Consider the following 13,298-nt stretch of genomic DNA (forward strand, 5'->3'; position numbering starts at 1 on the left):
TTTGGTTAAAATTGAATCGAGGGTTTGACTTGCCCTCGGTAGATGCACCGGTTACGTGAGCGCGGCGCCGGGGAAACTAGCCGATTTGCTTTGAGGAGATATATACATATATGTAAATAACTTTCTGGAAAGTTTTGGTGTGATTCTTCAAGTAGGGGATGAGAGAAAACAGGGGTCCCAGAAAGTAATTTTTCCATGTTATATCTCAGGAAATTTCGGGAAGCGAGACAGAAAAAATGGCTGAACAAAATCACTACAAATATGGCAGAAAGTTAGACCTTCATTCAGAAAGCATGCTTTTTCTTATGTGGCACCCACACCCTTAAATGCTGTTCTTGAGGTCCTGAGACCCTTGGCTGTTTTAAAGTGTACTGTTTTAAAGTGTACTCCTCCTAACATCCTGAAAAACCTGGAACTGCAAAACTTTTTGTCTCCAAATTCCTCTGGAGTATTGGGACAAACATGCCAAGTCAACCCAACAAAGGTGTTTTGCCGCTGGGCCAAAGATTCAGGTTGCTCCTACTTGGAGCTGTTCAGTAGCAGCAAATCCATTTCAGCTGTATGTAGAATGTGGGTATCTGATCCCATGGGCCCCTGTTCAGCTACAGCTCGCAGCCTTGCTGGAAAGAAGTGACTAAGTCTGAAAGCAGAAATCATCACTGGACAAAGTTGCCAAAAGTATCTAGCGAGCAAGGGACTTTCCTTGGGTTCAAATTTTCAATTAATCCAATGCTGAACTTTCCTGCCAAAAGTCAATGCTTCGACTGGGACCTCATCAGATGGCTCCTTGAGCCTTTTTCAGCCACAGCCTGCTACCTTCCCGAATTGAGGTTCTTTGACTTCCATTTCACAGACTAAGGCATAAGGCAAAACTCCGGACTGGGACCCATGATTGGCAGTTAACATTTTTGGGAAATGTTTTTATTTAACACTTTAAAAAATCATATCTATGGTTCCCGTTATTGATTTTTTGTTATTTTGGTGTAATTTTGTTCATTAAGTCATTCTCTCTTTTTTAAATTGGAGTGGAGTTTCCATTCTGCCGTATTTTCAACTTTTTAACTGTTTCGGTAATTGCAAATGCTTTACAAACTTTGTTAAATTAAGCCTGTCTGCTCTGTGCCATGGCTACCAGAGGCTGATCTCAAGTGTAAATTACTGAAACCTTTATTGGACTTAACAAGAATAGTGACCTTTTTACTTTGGACTACCATCCCCTCCACCAATATCCATTTTCTCACACTGCAGGTACCTCAGTACTCCTGAGTGACCCAGCGCAGCCCTCACATGAGATACTATAGTTCTCCAGCAGGAGCCACCACTCAAGGTTTATCCCCATGGTACACTGGTACCACACAAGTTTTTCCAAGGGAAGCTAGCGCAATAATAATATGGGGGTTGAAGCTTGAGTGCCAGTACCATGGGAGTACTGCAGCACTAGTGATATAACAAAACAATTATAAATTAAATGTGGGTTTGAAAGTCGTGGGGTTGATAACCTGTGCTGTGTTTCCTGGAAGGCCAGGACCTGCAGCCAGGCACTGTGAGAAACCTACAGCTCCGCATGGCTGAAGACCGTCCACAGTGTGGGTTTGACCACACACAGCGAAGTTGGCCACAGGGCCATTCCTGGAGGCTAGGTTGTGCAGCCAATTTCCGCTGCATGTAGGCAAAGGCCATGTGCAGTGGAGGTTGGCCAAGGCTTGTTAGATGCAGGGGCAGGCCTTAGCCCATGCACAGCGGGGGATTGGTTGTCCTAGGGAAGATGGATGCAGAGCCTGGCCAGAGGTCATGTCCTGCATCAAATCCTCCTGTGCATGGCCTTTGGCCGTGCACAATGGGAGGTTGGCCACCCAAGCTGGGTTGGGCACTGCCAGGCCCTGCTTCCAACCTCCCAATGTGCATGGCTGAACGTTTTGCACAACTGGGGCTTGGGTGCCTGCGACAGGGTCAGCCACAGGGCCTGGTGTGAGCCCGTGATCAGCAGGTGTGGGTGAATGTGGTTAAAAAATCAGAAATTCACTGAAAAAGCAAATGTTAAAGTGACGTTATAGTTACATGTGTTAATAAGATTTTAAGTTATGTTTAAAAAAAACTAGAAATCCACTGAAAAATATAGGTGAAAGTGACATTAAAGTTAGGTGTTGAAATAACGTGAAAACTAACATTTAAAAGCCAATTCACCAGTTATAGTTGAGTGAGCCAATATGACTTGTGTCCCCAACATCCACTGCTTATGACCTCCCATATTACATCACTCAGGACATGAGTGGTGGTAAATGCGAGCTCAGGCAGTGCTAGAGTGGAAGAAGGGAGGTTAAGATAGGAAAAGGAAAAGGGTTGCCCTGTCAGGCCGAAGCACACGTATCACCCCTTGCAGAATGTTCCTCTAGGCATGAGGACAGTGGATTAGCTGCTGATGCAGGTATGGCCTAGTGCAATGTTTCTGCTGTAATGAAAGCTCTCTTGTCTCCTCAGCCAGGGAAACTGGGAGCACGATCGCAGGGCCAGTTGTGATCCTGTGAAGCGGTGTCTCAGCCAGGAATACAAACTCCACATGACTCACAATGTGGCTTCAGACAGCTATAATGTTCATACGTATTCATTAACCTTACTTCCAGCTGGATTCCCCTCGTTCCATCGCACATGAAACACCGATGTCAACAAACAAGCGGGAGGCCGCCTTGCCTATTGGAAGCCACCGTGTTATTGGTTAAAAGTTGTTCGTTTTATTTTACAGCTGTGAACTAGGGGGTGGGCAGTTATAACGAAAACAGTGAGCTCTCGTGTGCAAGTAAAGGCTCAGGGGTAAAACAATTCCCGTTATCATGTCAGGGGAGACGAATTAGATAATGATAGTTCCACATGTGTATCTGATAAGTTGCTCCTATGAAAACAGGAGAGTGCTCGTGTGAAAGCCTGGCAGCCCTGCCACGTATGCCTCACGTGCGGCATAAAACACAGGGCAATATTTGCATGCCGGCTCTTTTTTGAACCAGCTAATCACTGTTTGTCTGACGGTGATGCACGCATCCTCTTCCTCCTCTGGCTCACGAATCCCACCTCCCCCATTTGAAACTGGCTGGCACGTCCCGTGCCTCCTCCCCAACCCACGGCACTCCAGAAATCAGCCGCTCTGGGTAGATCCCAACCTAGGGGGTGACAGCAGCATCGGCGTGCGCGCTATGTGACTCCGCACGCGCCTCCCTCCTCCGCCGAGCCCCCCTCCTCTCTGGCTCTCTTTCTCCCACTCACACTCGCTCTCCCTCCTTCCCTCGCCCCGCACCGGTCTCTGTCATTCCATATCATATGACTTTGCATCTCAAGCCATCGATCGAGCACTCCATGAAATAAACGCGTTGATCTGTCCCTCGCGCACCTGGAACAAGGAGAGAAGCATGTCCCGGAGGAAGCAGAGCAAACCCCGGCAGATCAAACGTGAGTTCTACCGGGTGTCCGGGGGTTGGGGGCGGGGGCAGAGGCTGGGGCTTGAGTATACACAGAAGGCACACACAAGGTACGCATGGGCGAACCAGCACAGGTTTAAATACGAACGCAAGAAGCGCCTCTCCCATCCCTTGATCGGTTAGCTTATGTGCTTTGTGTATGTATATTTACTTTTTTTCAGCAGTTTATGGCATGGACTGTGTGCTTGACTTCTAAACTACCACTACTGCTGCAGAGCACAAATGACACATAGCGTTAACTTTGTTAAGCAACTTACGGAACCATTGTAAGTCTGGTGCGCGCCAGCATCCAAGCTGTGATTTGTTTTATTCAAAGTGTCGCGGGAGAGGCGTCTGCCAGAAGCGCCGATCAACCGCTTTGGACGGCGAGCCCCGCTTATGGCTCATCATTATCTATAATTTCAAAAAATGAGCATATCGCGCGCACTGATCTGAATATGGGGCTTCATCAAAGAGCCTTGAGTATTATTTATACTTCGGATCCTTCTAAGCAAAGCATGTCGGACAAGTAACCACTCACTGTGGGTAACTTTCTGTTGCCGTGTTTGGGCGGTATGTGTAGTATACATTGTACGCACAGAGACACAAACGCAGGTTCACAGTTGAAGGGCTGGTGCTGGTTTAGGACTGTGCTGACGGACTCACCTCCCATGGTTTTTAAGAAGAAGCAGTAAATTCGGCTACTCTCGTATTAAACTAACAAAGTTACTAGTCGCTGAGGGCAGAACTCCTTGTTAGAACTGTCCCAATGTCAGAGCCCCCGTCCCCTGACACCTGAAGGCTGCTACCGAGAGAGATGACGGCCCCTTGGTACTGCACACCACCGCTGTGTAGCAGAGACATCTCCCTGAATTTAGGGCTCTGTCGGCGTCTCCCGACGCACTTGCTTGTTCCCTTAGAATTCCAGTGTCACCATTCTGTGACGGAGTGTGGCTGTGGCGCGTGACAGGTGCCCCCTCAGAAAGGGCTGTGCTCCCACAGAGCTGCATACTTGGTGCCACAAGCAAACCCTGGAACTTAGGCAAGACTTCTGGCCTTCAAGTTTACACAGCCTTCTTTATAAAACATCACTTGCACTTTAAAACAATTTTACCGGCAAATATAATAATTTAGGTTGTACTGAAGACTTGCCCGCGAGTGTAAATATTCTCTCAGGGACCGTGCTGCGTAACGGCAAATCCTCCCAGGGAAGAACGCTTTTTTCAGACTTTCTCTACGTTGCAATATTACTCCTCTTTTTAGTATTGTAAGTATTGAGTCTGACACGGCATGCTCGCAGCTACCATCAGCGTAACCACACGTGAGTAGGCTTCCTTAAAAAGTGTGCCTTGGGTCCTTTGACAGTAGTTGGGGATGCACCACCTTCGCCATGAGGGCAACTGGGCCTCTTCTCAACCCGTCAGCCTTTGGAAACCGATGAAGCGGCCATACTAACAGCGTGTCACTCACAGCTCTGCATGGCTCCATTGAAACGAGGCATAAAGTAAAAAAACTTCCCGAAGAAATGTTTGACCAAATGAACTTTTCTCATGTGCAAACACCCCATACAGACATGACTTCTAGGGTTGTCAGACATCCTACACTCGTCTCATTAAGCACAAGTCAATGTGAGATTTATTGCATTGCTACACTTAGGATATCTGACAGGGAGCGAATAATGACTTCTTTTTATAGTGGATCGTTGGTGCTTTTATCACTAATAAACAATTCACATTAATTGATTGTATGTTTCAAAGACCATCTGATTGTGTTTTTGCCTACTATGTTATCTACCCAATTAACTTCATTAAATGTTTTTTCTGCATCCACATAATGCATTGGAAGATAAAAGTCCGGTCATTAATTGAGAAGGACTGCAAGTAACAAGCTGTGCATGTTTGTGTCCCTACTAATTCCCGCACACTTCTTCACGATAAATAGTGCTCTCGGGAGTTGAGGCCTTTTTTGAATAATCAGTTTCGATCTGTGTAAGTATTTGTTGTGCAGAAATAAATACACAATCACATGTAGGAATTAGTCATAGTCATAGACAGGTCGAAAATGTAAATTGTGGTATACACATAGACATACACACACATATATTGCGTTTTTATTCGTCTTTACACATACATGCATATATTCTTATATACATGTTTATTACATTGCAGTGTAACACACTTTAGCCTTCTGAAGAAACATACATATCTTACGAATTGCTCTTTGTGCACTTTAAATATATGAGTGGGCTTCTTATTTAAGTATTTATGTGTGTGTGAGAGAAGGAGAGAGAGCAGGTTCTAATGTGACTATGAATGTCTCCTCCACACGTAGACATATATATGTTATGCACATAAGTGCATTCATGGACACAAATATGTGCACATGCTTATTTATCTGTCTACATACGTACATCCACGTCCATGTGTATTTGTTTATTTATTTGACCAACCAAAAGCTTTTCGTGTGTGTGTGTGTGTGCATACATTGATTGACATTGTTATGCACATGTAAACAGGCAGTCTCTCACAGATGCAAATTCAAACATACACAGGAAAACTCTATTAAATGAAAGCACACACACACACACATACATATGAATAAATAGATATACACACACACACATATATATAATAATTATATATAATGCCGAAGACAAGACAACACCATTCCGTAGCTCACTTGTTATACAAATGCATGTACACAGATATGTTTCTGTAAACATGCGCTAGACAGTGTGCTTTCACGTTGATTTCATTTGTCATTGACAGAAGAAACAGGGCCCCCTAAAGGACTATTAAGCAGTGAGCTTGTCCATCAGGTCACCTCCTGCACTAAACAGTGACAAGAAGTGGGATATATTTCAATGCCATCACTGGGACTTATGGCAATCTCTTCCAATAGGCAAAGCATGATTAGCCATCAACAAAAAAACAGTTTTTGGGCCATACTTACGACCACCAGTACCCAAAAATCAAAATAAGCACTTTCATAAAAGTAATGCTGGGCTATTTAGCCGACACTTACAGCTGTGTGTTTTAGTATATAACAAATGCCAAGTGCATCACTTACCATGTTCCTGGAATACCTTGATTGCATTATAGAATTATTAACCAAAATTACCGCGGAGATATTTTTTATACTACACAATTACTTATTTCAGTTTTTTTCTACATTTCTCAATGTTTAAAAATACGTAATTTACTGGTATAACATAATTCCCTTGAATTATGACTTTTGAAACCATTGTCCAACATGAAATGAAATTCTATAACCATTAAATATGTATATACTTACTTTTATACTTTTACCTTTAATAGGGCAGAGACAATCCTCCTTTTAGCCTCATCTGATAAAAAAAAAAATCTAACAAGAAGAGACTGTTACAGAGAGTCTTTTGTGTGTGAGAAATGCCAGGTGAGGCGAGGCCTGTAAAAGCATTCTTTTAGATATCAATGATCTAGGCCCTTCTTGAAAAGACGCTGTGGGCACTTTCTTCAAGACAGACCTTCCATGGTAGCCCCTCGGTTGTACAGGGGGACCTATACATTGCAGGCATTATCAGCAACAAGAATAACATGCTCATAAAAGCTGCATAGTCACCATTCCATCACTGCTCCATTTGATTTGGAGGCACTCACAAAAAGTTTTTGCAAAGTTTATTTATGATCAGAAGACCTGGAATTCGCTTCAGATACTTTATTCTTTTGCGGATTCGCACAACCACCACTTCTTGTATCCCTAGCAGCCTGCAACATTGCTGATGCTGGCCCTCTGGGGAAAGCTGAGACAAGATAGGCAGCGGTTTTCGTCTTACCCCACCCACAAGACCTAGTGATGTCACGAGGGCACCCTCTGCATGCACGCGCCAAAACTCTATGCAGATTCCTCCTGAGATTCCAAGCTCAAATTTGGACGTGTCTTTGTTTAGCAGAATCTGCGCATTTCATTTTTATTTTATTTTTTAATTTTTATGTAGTTATTGGTTTCGGTTCTTAAGCACTGCTACGCCTACTTACTGTTTGCGACATCGACTTTCCAGTTATCTCAGAGATAGAAGGAACATATTTTGCATTTTCTGTAGGGTCCTTGCATGTGTTGCAAAGCTAGATTCTAGTCCCACAAGTGAGCACAAAATAAGCAAAATGTTAAAAAAATGATCAGCTTCTTAAACCATGTTTGACAAAAGAAAACGGCGGCACAGACAGGGAGAGATATTGGAAAATGATACTAATGGTCAACATGTTTTAGTGGTAATGACAGATGGTCCTCGCGCCGCTGCACGTTTGGCGCGTGCGCTGAGCCACTCAGTGCCCAGGTATTAGAGCCGGAGGTGACACAATAGAGCTGTCTGGAAGGCAAAAAGTCACTGCATAGCCAGGACTCCGGAGACAGTCAATTTAAAGGACAAAAAGGTTGTTGGGCATAGCTTTTCTCTCTCTCCTCCTACAGCATACAGTTCCCCGCTATCTGAAATTGTGATTTATGCAGCATTTTAATATTTTGCTTATTCGCTCCCCTTGGGTGCTCTCCGGGCAGCGATAAAAAAAGGCGACGCTGAAAGAGCGCCATTAATTTGCTCTGATGACTGGCCAGATAAGGGGAGATAATGGGAAAGATAAGCGGGGAAGATAGGGCATCAGAAACCCGATTATTACCATTAAAATTCCAGCCCAGCAATCTGCCGGAGCCAGATAATTCCTTCTCCGTTTCCACCACTTTGGATGATAAGGCAAAAATAGTCACTCAGTGCTCCTTGATTAGAGCAGACTGCCTGGATTTCCCGATAATACCGTGATAAATTATGTATTTTAGCCCCTATGTTTTGTCGCGAAAACTCGGATTTTTTTCCTCGTTTCATGTCACTTTCTCCCTTCCCTCCGCCTGAAATAAGAGTCTCTTCCTCAAGTCTCATTACCGCAATCACTTAGATAAAAGGCGCTGATAGGAGAGAGGTGTTTTGTATGGCGGCCCCTATCAATGCTATCAGGCCATCTCCCCGCGCCAGCTGCTGCCTGCTGTTGTTTTTACCCTTATCACCTCCTGCCAATATGCCAATAAATTGCCCAGGTTGCTCTCCATTCTGTGGCTCTGCTGTAAAATTTATGACACAAGTGATGATGCTTTTTTTTTTACTGATGCCTTTCTGTACGATTAGCAAATGTGTTGTATGTGCAGTTTTATTGTGGTTTTGCTCCCCCCTCTCTCTGTCTCGGTGGCTGTCTGCAGTCTGGTAATGAGTTGGCTGACCTGTGTGGCTCATGTGTGTGAGCTTCCCGAGCAGAGAGCTTGGGGTGGGCATGTCTTAGGAAAAGTGGCCGATGAGTTGTGTGCTGGCTGCTTTAACCTACATCATTGCCACCACCCACACACACACGACAAGTTCATTCACTGTGGATATGGAAAGAATGAGTGTAGCTTTCCAGCCCTTTTTGTTGTTATGTTATATTGTGTACCTGCTTCTAGACCTCAGCTCTTACTATCAGTTTACTGTAACACGACTACACTTGTAGTGTAAACAAGTGACGTGTGGATACAAGTCCAGACTATTAGACCGAAGGCAGAAGGACCCATTAACTGGAGGAAAAACTCCAAAGGACTCTTCAATTTTGTTTGAGTGAAAGTTTAAAACACTGTTAGCAGATTTTTGTTGATCTCATTCCTGAGTGTTTTACAGGCAGTCCCTTGTAGAGGCTTCTGTGAGGGATTATAGGGAATATTTACATGTGTATACAAAGCACGCCTCGCCTATTTTAAAGAAGGACATTTTCCCCTTATTGGCATCAGGCCCTCTTTTTAGGGACAGCATAGAATTGGTACTGGTAGGTATCATCATTCATTGCTATCTAGGACCCTAAAGTTAGAGATGCACATGCATAGTGCTTTATGTGGCATTTACTATCAATATTTCATGTGTTTTGTGGGAGGACTTCTCCAGATAGGTTGTGTTTTATATGAGACGATGACAGCTATGCAGGTTATGGATGAAATATGTCATGTTGTGTCATGTTAGTGGTTTGTATAGTTGTTGTACCACTGTTAGGTTGCTTCAAAGCGCTGTGAGTAGTAGAGAAGTGGAGCATCAGCCATGGGGCTGGTTTCTACGTATGGATGTCCCTGCCTCGCAAGTTTATGGGTGACTATCCAGGCAGAAGAAATATTGATCTGCATTCTTTTTTCCCAAGCGGGTGCTGAAATGGAATATGTCTGGCAAATGAGTTAAAACATCTTTTAGCTCTTCCAAGCCTTACTACACCTGACAAAAGAAACAGAATGTCAGCATGCTGAATTATATTTCAGCCACATGCTTCTCCTGGCGTCAAATCAGTTAAAATAAATACACTTGCTACAATAGTCACACATCAATCTACATTGTGTTTTGAATGTACCATAATGGTAATGATGCCAAGGGTAAGTCATGGCAAATGTCAAATCCCTTCGCTTGGGTGCAGATGGGGAGAAGCCATAGTCAAACTATTTTCAACTGGATTCTCTTTCAATATTTAAAATATTTGTCAAATGTATATGCTTTTGATGGTACTGACTACGACTTTAAAAATGCCAGCCCCTTTTTGGGTGAGTTAGAGGGTGAGGAACATGTACTTATTGTGTTGTTTCAGCTGTTACCGTGTTAGGGGCGCAAGAGAAAATGACCGAGATCCCACCATGTAACATACAATGCACATGCTTCTTGAAGACAAGGGCATTGTTATCCTTTTTAGATTCGCGTGTGGACTTGTTTATGGAACCACTAATGGGTGTGCAGTGACTCCATCTTGGGATTTATGTGTGGCCCACAAGTCTGAAAGCACATTTTGGTACTGACACTATGTTCGTTTTTGACTGACTTTTTATGAATGAAAATGACCACAGCCCAAAAAGATGCTGAGATTTAAAAAGTCATAGTTATGCATTGACAATTGGTCCGATTCTTCACGACCACTCAAGTAGCACAACGTATCAGACCTTTCAACATTAACTGATGTAGGGAATTCAGCCCCTCATTTACTTTGCATGGGTGCAGTCCTAGAAGACATCATTCCAACAACGGGCCTATCTGGATTCAATGTCATTTTACACAAATAGAAGAAAACAGTCTCCTCTCTTTCCAGAAGATTTGATTTGCAGACAAAATATTTCACAAGGACCACAGTTATTTTATATTTTTGGTAAATTGGACAAGGGAGATGAATCATGTTTTCTTGATGAAAAAACTCAGTTCTGTTTTCAAGGTTAGCCCTAAATCCTTAACTTTCTTGATCATGTCTGATTTTGTATGACATAGTTGGCTCAATGCTTAGAGATCAACAGGTTATTCTACAGTAGAACGGAAGAATAAGCTCACAGACTGAACTATAATGCTTTTCTCTTTAGTCCTGAAGGCTTTACTCATTCTTACTTGGATTTAGGTGAAACATACTTGATAATGCAAGAGTGAAAAAATAGGAAAACACATCTACCATAATGCCAAAGTAGCAAAATAAAATCCATGGATAATCTACCCACCAAAGGGGGACTTGCAGCCTTTCACTCCATACCCAAGGAGCAAGCAAAAGCTTAGATGATGTAAGGAATAATTGGATGACGCTTAACTGCATTAGAGTTAAAAGCTACGGTGAGATGCAGAATACAATACAGTGAACTTAATCGGCTCAATGAAATTGGTTAGAGACTTAGTCGACCTTTTAATGTCAACTTTGATATGGAGACATTTTTTAAAAATATTGTATTACTTTGCAACAGTCCAATGTAAGAAACCTGCTTGATATATGGTTATACTCTTTTGAGGGAACAGATATAACCAAACATAAAATTGGCACAAAAAAAACGAGCCTTGACAAAGCCAATAGGTCTGGCTTTCACAAGCTGGTGTGATTTTTTTAATTTTTTTTTATTGAAAGCATATGGCACACAAATACAAATGAAAAGAATAACAATATAATATGCCACCACCGAAACATGGCTGATTATTGCTTGTAATAACATTTTAAATTTAAAAAAACGTCACCAATTAGTCTATTTACTAGTAAAGTAACACTCCATTCTGTTCTACCATGCATTTTATTTTGATTATTTGTGAAAGCGAAAAGAAGAAACCATTATCAAATCAAGCACTAAAATCACAGGCAGCTGCAACCATACAGCCCCACTTAAACACTTCATAACACAATCTTCAAAAAAGAGTGCACGCAAAAGCAAATAGCCTGCATTTAAACTTAAAGTAAAAAACAATAAAACCAAAATAAAATAAAGCACACTTTGAATCAGCTTTGCAATTGAAATTAAAGGAATTAGAAAACGTTGAGCACAGGCTTTGCACAAAGTGAACAGAGCCAATGGATAAAGTGGGCTGACCCACTGCCCACGGCTATATAGTTTGGTGGACAGAAGAATGTTGTGAATGACTATTTAAAAAATAATGTATGATGGCCACTGACCAACAGCCCCTGTACGTATGCATACTATGTAAGATTGTTTTTGGGGAAAAAAAAAACAATAGTTGGTGAGACAGGCAGAGCTGTCTCAAAGACCAGACCTCTAAAAACATTTTGGTAAACCCACATGACAATGATTATCAGGCGGTATATCACCCCAGATGAGGGCAGTTGCTGAGGTCAGAAAAATGCTGAAAAAATGACGAACACGTAAATTAGAGGCCAAGCCCATCACCTTGCATATCAATGTGCTATGTTTTCTCAACCCACAACATTCCTTTGTAAATCTCAACATTTAAGTTTATGACCATACACATGTTCATGCTCAACACTTACTGAGATAATGCCAAGCAGTCAGTGTGGATGTCGGTTCCTGAAATCTGCATTGCGGTTAGCATCCTGGTGAATACTGAAGGAGGACAGAGCGCCCTAGAGTCTAGACCCACAAAGATGCTGTAACACATCAAATAGAAGCACACCAATCACCAGCTTTTCTTACTAATGAATATCTGTATGTTTCACCACTGTAACATGAAGGTAGAGGAAGATGCTATGTAGGCTGTAGAAATTCATAGATGCAATTCGACCATCAGACTTGCGAGTTGAAATTGTAAAAAGTCTTGCAAGGTGACTGGGTCTTGTGATTCAACGCAAAATCTCTCTGTATCAGAGTTCTAAAAGCCCAAAATGAACTGACAAGTGCTAAATGTATACATACAAATAAATACAATTATGCTCACAGTATCAACCACCTTCCATTAAAACTCCTCGAAGATGTACATTTTAAAGAAGCATCAACGTTGCTAGAATCAAGAAAATATTTTACAAGTTGTATCAGTTTCAGATGGGAAATGCACACTTATGGCCAGTTAGAGTTTTTAGGCACTGTTCAGATGGCTCACCAAATACCAACAGTGGTGCAGACCTGCAGTGGAATTAAATTACATCCAGAGAAGGGTACGTCTGAGCTGGTTTGCTCTTAATTAATGTTTGGCAATTCATTTAGTTAATGTAAGTATTCCGATTCCTGCAGCAATTAATACTGCAGTTAGCCTGTTTCTAAATCCATACACTTTTATCGGATAAGGTGCCAGGTGCCATAAATAGCTTAAAGAGGAGCTTATTTATTTCTGCCAATTGTCCAAGAGTGGAGTTTTGCCTAGTTTCATATTTTATAATGAGTGGCGCATAATGTATTGGTGCCAGTTTGGAGCAATACGTTTTATGCACATACCACTTTCCACAAGTGAGAGTAACTGCCAATCTAACAAATCCTCTGCTCACTTTTATTTATAAGTTGAGTATGACATATTTTAGACATTGAATTGTGAAAAAGCTGTTGTTGACAATTGCACCGTCATAATTTTTAGTAATAAAAAGGGTTATGCTTGATCATGTAAATAATTGTTTGGTAAACTCT

At 42.2% G+C, this 13,298-nt stretch overlaps 1 protein-coding gene across 1 annotated transcript in view; it reads left to right on the top strand.

Moving 5' to 3' along the window:
- The first annotated feature begins 2,981 nt into the window (after positions 1 to 2,981).
- The window catches only part of ZFPM2 (zinc finger protein, FOG family member 2), a 578,803-nt gene continuing 568,486 nt past the window's right edge, over positions 2,982 to 13,298 (top strand). The window contains exon 1 of the mRNA XM_069220606.1: positions 2,982 to 3,438. Within this exon, the coding sequence (XP_069076707.1) occupies positions 3,399 to 3,438 (40 nt within the window). The 5' untranslated portion in view covers positions 2,982 to 3,398. The remainder of the gene's footprint in view (positions 3,439 to 13,298) is intronic.

Source organism: Pleurodeles waltl, chromosome 2_2 (genome assembly GCF_031143425.1).
Source record: "Pleurodeles waltl isolate 20211129_DDA chromosome 2_2, aPleWal1.hap1.20221129, whole genome shotgun sequence".
NCBI lineage: Eukaryota > Metazoa > Chordata > Amphibia > Caudata > Salamandridae > Pleurodeles > Pleurodeles waltl.